We start from the raw sequence: 16,016 nt of genomic DNA on the forward strand, positions 1-16,016 counted from the left end.
GTATCGGTACCGGCACCGGACAAAATTAGTTTGAAAATATCGGCATATCGAATATCGGACAAAATCCATTATCGTGCATCCCTAGTAGGAATGGTATAATTTGGATGGTGAGCTGTATTGGATTTTCACCAGACATACCGTTTGGCATTGAGGCCAAATATTTCAATTTTAGTCTCATCTGACCATAACACCTTTTTCCACATGGCCTTAGAATCTTCAAGGTGCGTTTTGGCAAAGCTCAGTCGTGACTGCATGTGGCCTTTCTAGAGGAGTGGCTTTTTTCTTGCAACCCTCCCATACAAGCCACATTTGTGGAGAATTTGTGATATTGTTGTCACATGCACAACAGTGATTCTGTTTTTAAATTTGTAAAAAAAAAAAAAAAAAATCTGACAAGTTGGTATTATATCTTTCACTTGGATGTTATAAGTTGTAAATACAGCTGAATAACACAAAAATAGTTTTTGTCCATTTTCATTTCAGGCTGCAAAGCAACAAAATGTGATTATTTTAAAGGGAGGTGATTCTTTTCTATACCCACTGTAACATTCATTAGTTTTATGTACATTTGCTCACCTGTCTAATAAAGTACATGCAAGAGTGGCGTCTCTGTCAAGTCGAAGTTAGTCGCGGACGCTAGCTCTCGGTGTCTCAAAAACGCCACGCTGATATTGATCGACTTTTTATTTCTCCTTTTGTCCCAAACTCTGCTTGCCATGGTCCATAATGTTTGAATGAAACAACAACAGCGTGAGCGTGCCGCTAGACGTAACGCAGTCCACGTCTGTCACCATGGTTACTATGGCAGTACGAGCAGAAACCAGGGATAACGTGGATATTACATCATTGACAGGCGGCAAGTAAGCACAACTGTGGGCGGCAGTGGCTCAGTGGTTCATGTAGGTTGTCTACAAACCAGAAGGTTGGTGATTCAATCCCCGGTTCCACCTGACCAAGTGTCGAGGTGTCCAGGTGAGCAAGACACCTAACCCCAGCTGCTCCCGACGAGCTGGATGGCGCCTTGCATGGCTGACACCGCCGTCGGTGTGTGAATGTGAGGCAACATGTAAAGCGCTTTGGTAGCCATTGGGTCTGTGAAAGCGCTATATAAATGCAGTCCATTTACAACTGCAGTAAATATATCACACTTTGCAAGAGATTTTCTGGTATCTTATTACAAAAATTGTACATATTGTAGCTTTAATATAAACATTCGTCTTTCATTAAAATAAATTTCATGATACTTTCAAAACTAAAACAGGCAAAATACGCAAAAACAAAACAAAAAAATTATGTAAATGTTTATTTGATCTGTGTGTGTGTGTGTGTGGGGGGGGGGATCAAACTGATCTTTTTCTGTGATGTAATACAATATTTAACAATGTTTGTTGAAAGTACCTGTGTCCTGTAGAAAAATCTCCATCTCTGGATGCTTGTGAATCAGCCATGATGAAGCTGCAGGAGAATCTGATGAGTTTGATCTCCTCCACTGACTCTGAATGAACAAACAATCAAACTCTAAATTAAATGATTCAATTACTTAAACAACACTCATAATTTAGATGAACATATCTGAATAGAAGAAGCTACACATGTTTAGTTTACATGTTAAACTCCTGAAGAATCACAGACATCATGAAACACAAAAGAAACATTGAAGTAAAAGAAACCCTATATTAAAGATTTCATATAAAACAACGCAACCTGACGCGTTAAGCAGAAGAAGATGGATAAGCAGAAGAAGATGGATAAGCAGAAGGAGATGGATGGATGGATGGATGGATATAAAACAATCACTTACAATGAGTATTGACCCTAGGCACATGAACACTCACCTTGATCAATCTTTTAAAAGATACAGGATCTCAAATCCTCCAGCTTTAACATCATAAAACTACATGGAAATTCCTGCGTAAACGTTTCTATTAAACACTTTGATGCTCTGTTTTTCCGTATTGTATTGGTATTTTACCTGCTTAAAATGTCAACAGGTGATATCTAACTTAATTTCACTTTATGTAACGAGTATATATTATCAAAAAAATAATTCAACCAGACTGGAAACTGTTGAATGACGAGTGGCAAGGCAAAGATTCGTTTAACAACATGTATCTTTAGAGGAGATCAGGGGTCCGTTCTTCGTACGTTGCTTAAAACATCCGAGATCAAACGAGACATCCAAGATGATATAATCGGCCTAACCATGATCTGGCTAATTGGGTTCTTCGAACACACCAGCCGGTTATGATTAGTATAGCTGGATTGAGTTATCTGAGATAATTGCGCGTGCATGCGCTGGTTTAAAAGGGGATATGTATCGATAGTAGAAACATTGATCAGCAACGCTGCTATTGGCTGCTCACCGCGGCCAAAGAGCACGCACAGTTTTTCTCCGCAGCAGAGCAAAAGCTAGTAGTCGAAGTTTATGCGGAATTTTAATGTTTAATGAAAACGCCAGGGAAGACATCAAAGTCTGTAAAAGCCAGGAGATGGGGCTGGCAAATAGTAGCAAACAAATTAAATTCAATAGTGGGGACCATGTTAAATGTTTCTATCACTTGTTACAGTAGCCTATATACATTTTTGTATTTTAATTTAATTTCATAATTACTTTGTTTATTGTAATGTCAGAGCCACCACCCACTAGAACATTGGAACAAGTAAAAGTGAAAATGGTAATCTTTACTAAGCTACTTATACTGTTCTTGGTCTCTTTTAAAAATACACCGTTAAATGATGTGCATGTGTTGTTCATGTGCAGCAACCAAGAAAAAGGCTATACATTTTTTAAATAAAAAACAGGTGGTGGTCCTGCACCCCCACTTACTCCCCGATAGAAGGGTTGGCCCTTGGGTTGAATGTGAATTGACCCTATTGTGGGGGGCATCTCTGGGGGCAGCTCTTCCTTAGACCCACGGCAGGGACCAGTAGCAGCAACAGCTTCATTACTGGTAAATTAGCTTTTAATTATCTTAGTACACTGTAAAATAATTTGTTGCTGCATTAAATTAAGTAAGCCTATTATCCAAATGGCTGGTCTAAAGCCTGAATTGCTTTACTTTATGAAAGTGAACACTGCATGTAGGCTAATGTAAAAATCTCTCTCTAAAAGAACACACAGAGTACTATTGCTGACCTTGCATAATATCTCTTATTGCAGGCAAAAGATGGCTTGATCACTGGCTTTTCTTTACAAAGAATAATTGAAATAAAAAAGGAACTAAGCATATTTGTCTTGTCTTTTATTAAACATTTAGTGAATTTTAAAAATGGTGTCCCAAAATTCTGTCCCGTGCCGCTCTGCTACTATGTCCGTCCAAGTGCACTGGTGGAGGTCATCATCAGGCTGGAGGTCATTAGGCTGGAGGTCATCATCAGGCTGCACCTCCACCACAGGGATCCTCTCCTTTCTGATGTGTAATGATGTGTAATACGGCACATGTAACAATAATGTCACAGTCCCTGTCAGGTGCAACCCTCAGACTTTTCAGACACTGAAGTTTTCCCTTTAGTTGCCCATGCTCAATTTAAAACTGTGCCCTTGTCCTGGCTAGAGCTCCATTGTCCGGGTTGTGGGTCAGGGAATGGGGTCATAAAATACTGCCTGCAGGTATAGCCCCTGTGTCTCCAAGCATGTTGTAATCACCTACATAATGAATAAAATATAGTTATTTTAGGCTCAGAATACGTGTAGTCTATACAGTGTGCTTGATATTTATATTTTCCGTTTCCATGTTCAAATAATGTGCTACATTTGACTATGTGACTGATATGGTATAGTGTCACACACCACCAAGACATTTAGTCAGTCAACTGCATACTTTTTGATTCCATTCCTAATAATATTACTAATATGATATATTTAGAATTGTAATAGTAACTTACCTGCACATTTACTGTTCACAAAATCCTCTTCATTGAGGCCTTGATGGGAACGTGTGTACAGTCTCTGGCACCAATCACGTTAGTGAAGCCTGACACAAAGGCTACTGTAAATCATACTTATTGGTTGAGTCATGATTGCATGATCTTCATTAAAAAATACAATGTACCTGCATTGGCAAAAAAAAAAAAAAAAAATGTATCTGCTTTACAACCTTGGGTCTGGAAAAACCATAAAAACACCTAAAAAAAAAGCTTGAGCGCGAGGTAAACTTTGTGAATGGCACGACAGGCAGCACTTTTCTCCAAGTTCACCGTATCACTCGCAAAGAATCTCAGGGAAATGCACACAGTTTGTGCTGTTGTTAAAGCCCGACTCCGACATTAAATGTGTTGTTCCAACAAATTAATGATACAAATGACACTCACGAGTCACGAGAAAAACTATATCTCTCTAAAAGTACGCTATCGCGCTGCGCTAAAGGACTTCCCGGATCACCTCCGCTTATAAAGCCGGGATCTAATCCTGTTAACATGAAATAAGCCTGCTCGCGAGCAGGTTTAAGATTGCGCACCTGTTGCTATGACAGCAAGTCCAGGATGAGCGTCGAAGAACCAAACAATCCAAGATCATGCCAAATCGCCAACAATCAAATCCAGCTAAGTGAGTTAGCGACGTACGAAGAACGGACCCCAGGAGTTCAACATGCAAGCATATAACTTCATCACCATAACACACACACTCACGCATACATAGTGTTATGAAACTGCTCCGAGACTTGAAGGTGAGATCCAAATGCAGCTTTATTATATGGGGCAATCCAGACACGTAATCCAAAGAACAGGCAAAAGGTCAAAACACAGGTAGGCAGTCCAAACAAAGAAACAAACGAACAAACGAACAAACAAACAAAACAAAACAAAACAGGCAGGGGTCAGAGGCAAAAAGAGTTATCCACGGAACAGGCAAGAAATCCAAAAAACAAACAAACAAGAGACCAGGGAAAATGCTTGGAAATGCAGTGTAACAACATACAAAACTTTGCAGTGAGTGAATGAGTGAACATGGTATAAATAGGCTGAGACTAACAGGGTAATGAGACACAGGTGAATGCAATCAGTGATGATGAGTCCAGGCAGTGAGTTATGGGAAATGTAGTTTGTGAGGGAGTGAATAATAGTCTGATGTGGAGTGCCCTCTGGTGGCTCTCAAGGGCACTCCAGCTGGTGACCGTTACACGTAGAAGCAACTTAATCTGTTTGGATTTAAAGCTACAGAGCACTATGTTCTACATCCTCCTTCTTTAATTGTGACATATATTCCTTAATGGAAAGTGCCCTACAAAGTTCCTTACATTGTAAGTTAACTCAAAGTCTTTACCTTTATAAGAAACACATTTAACAGATTACTTAAGCTGAGAGTAAGAAAGTCTATTTACTTAAAACAAATTTAACACACATTTTAACATCAGTTATAATGTCAACATTTAGAAATTGAACGTTTTGTTACTAAATTACTGAACTGTTTTCTCTGTCTTTTTTCTTCTTCATTCCATGTATTTAGGGTTTGGTTTGTATTTAGGGTTTGGTTGTGGATTTCTCCATTAGATGTTTTGCACTCCGCACTGCCCTCTCGGCTAGCCTGTTAGCTTGTGGATACTCAGGGCTACTGGTGGTGTGTAAAATCCCAGGCAGCAGCAAATTCTTTGAACCGTTGGCTTGAAAATTGGGTAACATTGTCTAAAAAGACTTTGTGCGGCCTCCCATGAACTGCAAAGGGCCTTTTGAGTTTTGTGATCACAGTACTGGAGGACAGGTCACAAAGCAGATCAATTTCTAACCATCCTGAATAGGAGTCAACTAGTACGAGATAGTGTTGACCATTCCACTCAAAGATATCTGTAGCCACACTTGACCACGGAAGTTCAGGGATGTCATGTAAGTGAAGAAGTTCTCTCTGTTGATGGGTCCTCATACTGTTATAGACAGAGCACGACAGTACCTCCTTTTCAATGTCTTTGGTTAGAGAAGGCCAGAACACAATGCCTCGTGCCCTGCGTTTGGTTGCATCAAGTCCGGGGTGACCTCTGTGAATAATGGTAATATAAAGTGATTCTGTAACAACTGTTCTCTGTCCCTTCATGAGTACTTCTTCATTGTTGAAGGATAGGATCTTGTGCTGTGTGAGTTTGAAGCTCTTTCAGTCTGGAAGACGAGATGTGTTGAATTGACATGACCTCGAAGTCAGTTCTGTCATCAGTGTTTTCATCTGGTGAGTCTCTGGGGGAACGTGACAATGTGTCGGCAAGGAACATGTGTTTTCCTTTCTTGTATGTGATTGTGAAGTTGTATTTTTGCAATTTTAGCATCATGCGTTGCAGCCTTGCTGGAGCTGTGTGGAGAGGCTTGTTAAGGATGGTTACCAATGGCTGGTGGTCCGTTTCAATTTTAATTTGTTTACCATATATGTAGTCATTGAATTTGGTGCATGCGAATACCACAGCCAGAAGCTCTTTTTCAATCTGCACGTAACGCACTTCTGTTTGCGTCAGAGTACGTGAAGCGTACGCGATAGGAGCATCTTCTTGAAGACATGCAGCTCCGAGTTCAAACTGGGAAGCATCACAGGTGAGTGTGACAGGTTTCTGGACGTCATCGCATTTCAAGGTAGGTGGACTAGAAATCCTGTGCTTCAGAACTTCAAAAGCATCCTGATGCTGTTTAAACCAGCACCACTCTGTGTTTTTACAGATCAGCTCATGCAGGGGTGCAGACAACTGAGGTTTGGTATGAATTTTCCTAGGTAATTTATCATACCCAGGAAGCGCTGTAGTGCAGTAACATTGTCTTGCGGCAGCATTTCTGTGATTGCTTTTGTTTTAGCCGGGTCAGGTTGTTGTCCCTTGCTTGTGAAAATATGACCAACATATTACCAACATAGAAATCTAAATCTTCCAAATGGCGTGCTGAAAGTAGTCAGTAGGGAAGACTTAAATCTGCCAGAATGAGCTTTTGATGTCTAGTACTGAGAATACAGTGGAGTTTGGCATCTGCTCTGTCACTTCTTCCACTGTGCGCATGGGGTGATGTGGGCGCTTTAGAAACTTGTTTAGGTCCCAAGGGTCAATACACAGTCTTATTTCATCTGAGTTTTTTCTTGTGAGTTGCCACCATAGATGACACCCAATCAGTTGGCTCAGATATTGGAGTGATAACGCTGATAGCGACCATTCGTTCCAACTTTTACTATGCAATCTGAAGTTAATTTCAACGCACTCTTACGTCAAGACAACGCATCTCAACTCTTCAATTTATGAGACGGAGAACCGAGCGAAAAGACTACAACCAAATGTAAACAGCCCCCTTTTCCGTTTCTGGTAGCGCAGTAATATCAACGAGCAATGAGTCCTCCAACAGAAATCAATGAGATTTTACAAAATGCCAAATAAAACACGACAGAAACTGTATTTCGCTACGCTACTTGTTTTGGAACATCAACGAACACCACTAACCACTCGTGAGTTGCACAGTTTTGAAAACGAACGTTAAGGGTTGTTTTAAGGACTTGTTTGTGCATGCCGGTAGACAGCCACTCTGAAGCGGTCAAAGGCGATTCTAAAAGAGTCAAAAAGTCGAGAGAGGACCCATCGTCAAAATCTCTGTGTCCACCACTCTAGTTCATCCAAAACAGACTAGAAAATAGACTCAAAGTGCTAAATACTGGAATTATCCTTTAATTAACCGCTAGAACGCCAAAAGTGAAATAGTTTAATGCCTTTAAAAAGATCTTATTTTGTGTTCCGAAGATAAACGATTGTCTTACGGGGTTGGAACGATATGTGGATGAATGATTAACAACAGAATTGTCAGTTTTGGCTGAACTAAACAGTTAACTGGTCCCATTGACTTCCATAGTATTTTTTTTTTCCTACTATGGAAGTCAATGGGACCAGTCAATGGGAACTGTTTGGTTACTGACATTCTTCAAAATATCTTCTTTTGTGTTCAGCAGAAGAAAGAAATTCATACAGGTTTGAAACAACTTGAGGGTGAGTATATGATGACAAAAACTATCACTTAGTATCACTTAGAACTATCACTTTAAGTCTGTTAGTTAAATATATGGTAAATGGTAAATGGACTGCATTTATATAGCGCTTTCACAGACCCAATGGCCACCAAAGCGCTTTACATGTTGCCTCACATTCACCCATTCATACACCGACGGCGGTGTCAGCCATGCAAGGCGATCCAGCTCGTCGGGAGCAGCTGGGGTTAGGTGCTTTGCTCAAGGACACCTCGACACTTGGTCAGGTGGAACCGGGGATTGAACCACCAACCTTCCGGTTTGTAGACAATCTACATGAGCCACTGTCGCCCCACAAATATATAATCTAATAATCTATAAGCCAAGTCATATTTAACTTCACTCATTCACTTCACCTTGAAAGCAAATATGATCCATGTGTCCCAGTGCACTGAAATATTTCATGAAAGTACTTACTGTCTTGACGTTTGTTCTTCGTTAATATAACATGTTTTCTCCTTCACGGCACAGTCTGGAAAACAGATTCAGTTGAACTGAACTTTGTGTTCAGAAAAGAGTATGTAGTCTAACAGGTTTTTATGGATTCGGCACATGATCTACTCTGACTGGAGAGAGAAAATAAACCACAGAATAGCTGTTGCACCATCAGTCCCTGAAAAACATGAATCCTGCATAAAAATGTGTTTTGTGCTTCAACTCTTTAGGTCACAAAGTCCGCGGTGTGCCTTTAAGTGAGTTCCCTTTCAGTCGCTCGCGATCGATGTAGTCGACGTGTCGCCCGACACGTTGACTACGTCTCCGTTCCCTCCTTCAGGAAACGAGGGTTGCATACGTAACCGAGACGATCCCCTGGAGTAAGAGGATTTTTTAATGCTTGAAGAAACACAAAATACCACACAAACCTCAAAAAGACAAATATTAATACAATTCCAAGAAGTCCAAATAGCAGCAAACAGTATAAATAAACAACATAAACCTAAAGAAACGTAAAGTATAAATTAAATACACAAATAAAATATTATCATCAAAAAATACCTTCAGAAGATTACATAGTTTTAGGGCTTTTTCTATGACACATGAGTCTTAAAGATTTGAAGAAGATCAAATCTTCCTCTGTCAGGATGACGCGGACTGGACTCATACAGACAAACTCCAGTGAGAATCCTCTGCATTGATCAAGAAAGTCCTCAATTAATTATTGGACTTTGAATATTATTGAACTTTGCTGCGTCATGAACTCGCCATGTTTGTGTAGCGGTTGTTCCTCTGCGTTGTGTTATTTTAAGATGTTATAAATAAAAGGATTTTCCACACAAAGCTGGTCGTCTAAAGATGAATTTAATCACAATGCCTGTGTGATAAAACACATAAACAAACAGGCACCGTTAACTGCAGCTCTTTCGCCTGTTAACCACAAAATACATGTTTAAGTACACCAGTTAGTTAACTACAAAACACAGTGAATGCAATGTACAATATATATTAATAAACTAGAATATATCTCTAATATGCGTACCAAATATGCACATCTATATATTAATCGAGACGTTGGCCGCTTAGCCACTAACACATCTCTCACTCGTGACGCACCCACACGCCGCCATTTCACGCAATGCACTATTCACTCAATAACAGCGCACAAATAAACTTAACTTAACAAGTTAATGACTCAAACTAATAGTCAATTATAACATCTCAATGAATACTCTTTCACAATTGATTATTTAAACTCAGGTTATAACACTTATACTCAACTTAACATCAAGTGCACGGAGCTCATGAAATCGTGCCTCTCCTCAAGTGACATTGCAGGAAAGAGGACGAACTTCCGATTGCGCTGCTGTTTAAACCGTCAGTCGACGTGCATACTGTGACGATTACCTTCAGTAAGAGCATGCAAACGTCTTTCAAAATAAAATTTCCAAAAACAAATAATGAAAGCAAATTAAAACAATTAAAAAAAAAAAGATTTATAATCTGGTGTAACAACATATCCCTGCTACATCCACCCCCACTGTTTTACACCAGATTCTGCATTACATAGACCTACAAGGTATTATCAAATTAGCGATGTCAATTTTTCTGAAATCACATTAGATTCGTTCAGTTCTTAACCCTCTGGGGTCTGAGGGGTTTTCTGGGTCCTGGAGGTGTTCTGACATGCTCTAACATTTGTGCTTATTTCTGTTACTTGTGACATTTTCAAGGCTAAGGTCTTATTACACTGCATTCAGCACAAACTCTGCTACAATAATATGTCAGCAGCATGTATGTAAAAGTTTGTAGTTTTGAGATAATAACATTTATGCGTGGTTTGTGAAAATGACCAAAAAAAAAGTCACTGAAATAATGTCATGAAACACAAACTAATTATTTCTTCGCAAGGCTTTTGAAAATTGTATCACGTAGCCTAGAATATTTGCTCCAAAACTATGTGAAAATCATCCTGAATACTCATTCAGATAAGACAATATATTGATTTAAAATTTGTATGACATTACAAATTACAAACATGGTGGCGTTAACCACCATGAATATTGAGTGTTTCACACCTGAGAGAGACAAAGAGCCTCCCATAATGGCCCTATTAGGAGCTCTCAGGCACTATCATTACATTACCTTGCACAAAGAATGAGGAGATTTAAAAAAGAACGGCTTTTTGATTGTTTGAATTTATTCACAACACAACATAATCCAAAGATACACAACAAATGGCAAAAAGCACATTATTTAACACACTGAACTAAAGACAGAGACTTAACCAGTCACACACCTTTCATTTCCTGAAACATAGTGCATACCTGTCATTTCCAAGGTGTTTGATTTTTCACTTTACCTCCTCATGCTCATGTTGAAGTCAGCAGGACGGGTAGCTACCTAAAATATATATATATATAAAAGCTGTGAACATGCTGATATCAAGAAAAAACCAGGGCTTCATGATTGTGGGAATACATTTTAGATTTCTGGTGAAAATTCCTTTTTAACATTTACAAAATACACACACACACACACACACACACACATATATATATATATATATACATTTGTTGTGGCATATACCTGCAGGGCTGAATCAAATAATAAGAACAATAGTATAGCAGGCATAGTTAAAAAGGAACACTTCAGTAACACTACACTAGAGAAAAACATATTGATTATCATATGTTACTTCAAATGTTTACAATCGATATGACGTTATGAAATGAGATTGGAGTAAAATCATGGTGCGTTTTGCTTTTCAAACGCACGTCGCGCGACTGACTCAAACTCTCACAGCGCGTGCAGGGAACATTCACTGAAGCATCGAGCAACAGTTCAATGGCAATATGAAGTTTATGCAACAATAACACTAACTAATATAATTCAGAATTATTTCTTACCTTAAAATCGTTCTTGTCTTCAAATCGCGATCTTCTTCTTCCGATGTAAACCCACTAATCTCACAGCATGTCTTCCAAACTCGACGACTGCAGGACTGATAAAGTTTGCCGCTTTGTTGTTGAGGTAATGGGGGCGTTCGCGCGACACATGGACGATTTGCATGTCTATATGTTTTGCGCGTGTGGGTGTGGTCACATTAAAACTAATGAGGAAGGGTTAGAGAAACTGAATATCTTGTTGGTTTTATACAAATTACTTAAACAGAGAATATTTGTTTTCTTTTTGAATCAGATAATTTAAAACTACACACTTAAATGATTATAAATATATAGAGCTCACAAATGTGTGACAAGTATTCGCTGAGTTTTTTAAATGTTTAGAGACGTGCTCAAGAAAAAAAAGTTCACGAGACGGAGAGGCAGAATGCACACCCTGTTTAATTTCTTTATTTTACAAAAGCACAACGTTTTGTTTTGATTGTAAGTGGACACATACAAAAGTAGACATCTCACAGATTCTTTTTTCATTTTTATTAAGTCTGTATGACCATATATGACGGAGTATTTTAAGTTTATTCAGCTGCTATGTGAAAAAAAACGCGCAAATCACGCCGGCGTGATTGCCGACCCCAGGGGGTTAACTATCTCTTTCGAGATTAAGATAACCCAGGGGTAATTACCCACAGAAAAGCATGCCTTATACATAGTTCTACTCATGACACCAACAATGTACCTGTAAATGTACATTACTCAAAAACATGTAATTACCAAAAAAAAAAAAACTCTACAAATTAATTCCAACAGACCTTTTTGTTCTTCTTAAATGTAACCATTCAAATGTCATGAATTGCATGTACTCTTTGCGTAGACATTGTCTGTATAAGCCTGTTAACTGGCCTAATAAGTCCCCCAAATCTTGACATATAACCCTCTTGTAGACCAGGGACTCTTACATTCTGCTGATCAACAGTTGAAGTACACTCGTCAACTTCAGAAGCACATTTATCACTTAAAACTGCTGATACAGAAAAATCATTAGACACCAAAGAACATACAGACAAAGTAGAGACGAAAACGTTGTCCGTATTTGTCTTACACTCAGGCACTCTGTCCAACTCAGTGTCACATTCCACAGCAATGTCACCAAATTCATCACTCTGATCAGCATTAGAGCACTCCACGGACTGCAGCATTAAGATCGGACAGCCAGCGAGAGGTCTGATCATCACTCCGAGTTTGATCATCTCCATCACATGAGACACAGACAGTGGAATCCACAACATCGTCATCACCATCACTACCATCATTCCAAGCTGGCATCGGCAGGAAATTGACAGGCATCAATAGATTACGATGTACCGTCTTGGTTCGACCCGTCCCAGGATTCCTTATCTGGTAAGTGTTCAGATCACCCCTTTTTCCCACAACAACATACACCACCTTTTCCCATCTGTCCGCCAACTTCTTTTTCCCACGTTCACCCTTATTCGCCAGAAGTACTCTGTCACCCAACTCAAGAGAATGACCTTTACCCTTCCGATCATAATACTCCGCTTGTTTTGCTTGCTGCTTTTTAGCATGTTCTTGTGGAATTACCATTGCTTCCCTTAAGTCTTTCTCAAGAGACTGAACATACTTGTGAACATTAACAGTCTCACTATGCAACATGACATTTTCAAACAGTATATCCACTGGTAATCTTGGTGTTCGGCCGAACATCAAGAGAAATGGTGGAAACCCAGTGGTCTCGAGTCTTGTATAATTGTATGCGAAAGTAAGAGTGTTCAACATCTGGGGCCACTTGACTTTAGATCTTGTAGGCAGCGAACGAATCATATCACCTAGAGTACGGTTGAATCTCTCTGTTTGTCCGTTACCCATGGGATGATATGGGGTTGTGTGCGATTTTCCCACACCCGACAATCTCAACAGTTCGACCATGAGTGAGCTCTCAAAATTCGCACCCCTGTCGGAATGTATTCGACCCGGAAACCCATAAAAACAGAAAAACTCGTTCCACAAGACACGTGCAAGTGCAACAGCTTCCGCAGTCAGGTTCGGACACACATAAGCACACGCAAGCTTTGTGAAATGGTCAGTGACCACCAACACATCAACCATCTTGTTGTTAGAATGACAGGAAGTATGACCATATTAGCCCTGTTCTGTCAACACTGCATTGGCTGCCTATTAAACATCGTATAAACTTTAAAATATTGCTGATTACTTACAAAGCACTAAATGGTTTAGCTCCGCAGTACTTGAGCGAGCTCTTAACGCATTATAGTCCTTCACGTCTACTGCGATCTCAAAACTCCGGCCAGTTAATAATACCTAGAGTATCAAAATCGACTGCTGGCGGCAGATCCTTTTCCTATTTAGCACCAAAACTTTGGAACAGTCTTCCTAACATTGTCCGGGAAGCAGACACACTCTGTCAGTTCAAAGCTAGATTAAAGACACATCTCTTAGACCTAGCATTCACATAACACATTATAGACTTCTATAACTCAATGTTAGGCTGCATAGATTAGGTCAGCCGGAACTGGGAACACTTCCCTTAAATCCTGTAAGAAGAATGGCATCTACGCTAATTTTAGTGTATTTGTTTATCCCGAGGTTTTCCCGCAGCCTGCCGGATCCAGGCCGTATCCAGATCTGACGAAGGACCTTCGCCTGGACCCGATGCCAACGCTGTGCTGAGGTGCCAACTAGCCTCTCCCTATTGAGGATCCCTTTACCACTCTACAGATAAAGCATTCTGGAAATGTCGCATATCTCGCCGTAGTGCTAAAATAAAATTCTGTATCAAATTTATAGGCAGGACACGTAGTTTGTTTAGGCTTGGTTTGTAGAGAATTGCAAACATGCACATATATATTCAAACGCACATAACTATAGAATTAATTATTGATGTGCACGTGAGCGCCATCAGTGTTTCTCACAGCTTCGCGTTTAAAGTCTGTTTAGAGAGAACAGTGTCGTCTTAGCGGCCCCTAATTTAATAACCGATTGTCCTTTCGACGGAAGTGAATCAATCAAAACTAACTTTAGCTGGAAAATAACATTATTCAAGAACCGCTATAAAGCCAAAACAATCTATTACCTTAAATTATACATTTATCTCTGTAAAGCAGCTTTGAAACAATCTACATTAATAAAAGCGCTATATAAATGAAGATGACTTGACTTGACTATCACGCTGTTTTACAAGAGTCATATCATGCTATTTACAAACATCATTATTTTGGTGTCATAGAATATGTTACCATGCTTTAAAAGTTCAAAAAACACATTATTTTTCACATACTGTACATTATTGTACAATTTATGATTTCTTGTAGTACAGTAAAACACGTACATTTCTACAAAGCCCCTCATTCTGAAAAGCATAGTGTGCTCTGATTGGCCAGCTGACCCAGAGCGTTGTGATTGGCCGAACACCTCAAGAGTGTGTCGGAAATGTAACCCTTACCATAATCGCAAGCTTCAGCTTCCAAAGACAGTAATAATGTCATCAGTTTATCATATAAGTTCGAGCCGAGTTGATTCTGAAAATGCATATGATCAACCCGATCGATCGGATACTCGTATGTATTTGCAGAAACACAAGCCGCGGTTCAGCTGAACGTGACAAACACCGCCAGTGTGAAACAGAACATGTAACGTTAGTGCATCTATGTTTGTCATCTTTTCACCTCAAGTTATAAGCGGAGAACAGAATATATGTTTGTTTGTAAACATAAATCCATCTCTGCACTTTTGATTGTAAGACCGGCAATGTGTTACTCTACACTGCACAAAACTCTGCATTTGAACAGTCAATACTAATACTTTAACAAATAATAAAACATACAGTATTTGATTCAGAAGCGCCAGATTGCCCTAGCAAAGTTGGAATTGCCCCAATTTTTTAGAAATCGTCTTTGTGCACAGCCGGTATTGTACTTTCCCAGGTTCAGGAAACTGTCCTTCGTAAAATACGCTTCACACACATGAGCATTTGGGTTGTACTGTTCTGGAACAGTGTTGTAAATAAATCTTAACCACTGATCTAAATTGTGTCCACTTTCGAAAGGCCAAATAAAGCGCTGCTTTTGCATAGAAACACACAGCATCTCCACAACATGGCGGAAACAACACTACTGACAACTGAAGCCACGCTTCTTTCTCCTCGTGTGCATTTGGGAAGCATTATGCAAATATTTCCACCGAGTGACGTAGCTCGGTGAGTGAGAATTCGATCCAAGTCAAGTCAAGTTACCTTTATTTATATTGTGCTTTTTACAATACAGGTTGATTCAAAGCAGCTTTGGCAATTATGGTTTTTATCTGCGCTGAAAAAAAAGAGGAAGTGAAGGAGGAGAATATGGATGTGGTCATAGGGGAAAGCCTTTGGCAGGCCAGTTTTGCAAATGGAGCTTGAGGAAAGTAGTTTTAAGTTTAAACACCATGTCGCGTTGATTCATGATGCATTTGTATTGTCTAGTCAGTAGATGTAGGTCGTAGCAGCAACACACTGTGAGAGGATCATGACTCTCAGTAAATGATCACAGGCTATCTTTGATCAAAACACCGTTTAGGAGCCACGACCACAGAAATCACCACGATTGTTTCCCGATGCTCATCTTTCGTCTTGGACAGAATCATACAGTGTGTGCCGGACATTAGATAGAATAAATCTTTTTGTAGGAGACTTTGAG

General features: G+C 39.6%; 1 protein-coding gene across 1 annotated transcript in view; it reads right to left on the bottom strand.

Annotated features, from left to right (window-relative positions):
- The window catches only part of LOC306997715 (protein NLRC3-like), a 124,578-nt gene extending 115,889 nt beyond the window's left edge, over positions 1-8,689 (bottom strand). The window contains exons 1-2 of the mRNA XM_079611117.1: positions 8,387-8,689; positions 1,399-1,495 (exon numbers count right to left, since the gene is read on the bottom strand). Coding sequence (XP_079467243.1) covers positions 1,399-1,448 — 50 coding nt within the window. The 5' untranslated portion in view covers positions 1,449-1,495; positions 8,387-8,689. The remainder of the gene's footprint in view (positions 1-1,398; positions 1,496-8,386) is intronic.
- Positions 8,690-16,016: the final 7,327 nt, after the last annotated feature.

This window comes from Phoxinus phoxinus, assembly GCF_949152265.1.
Source record: "Phoxinus phoxinus genome assembly, chromosome: 4".
NCBI lineage: Eukaryota > Metazoa > Chordata > Actinopteri > Cypriniformes > Leuciscidae > Phoxinus > Phoxinus phoxinus.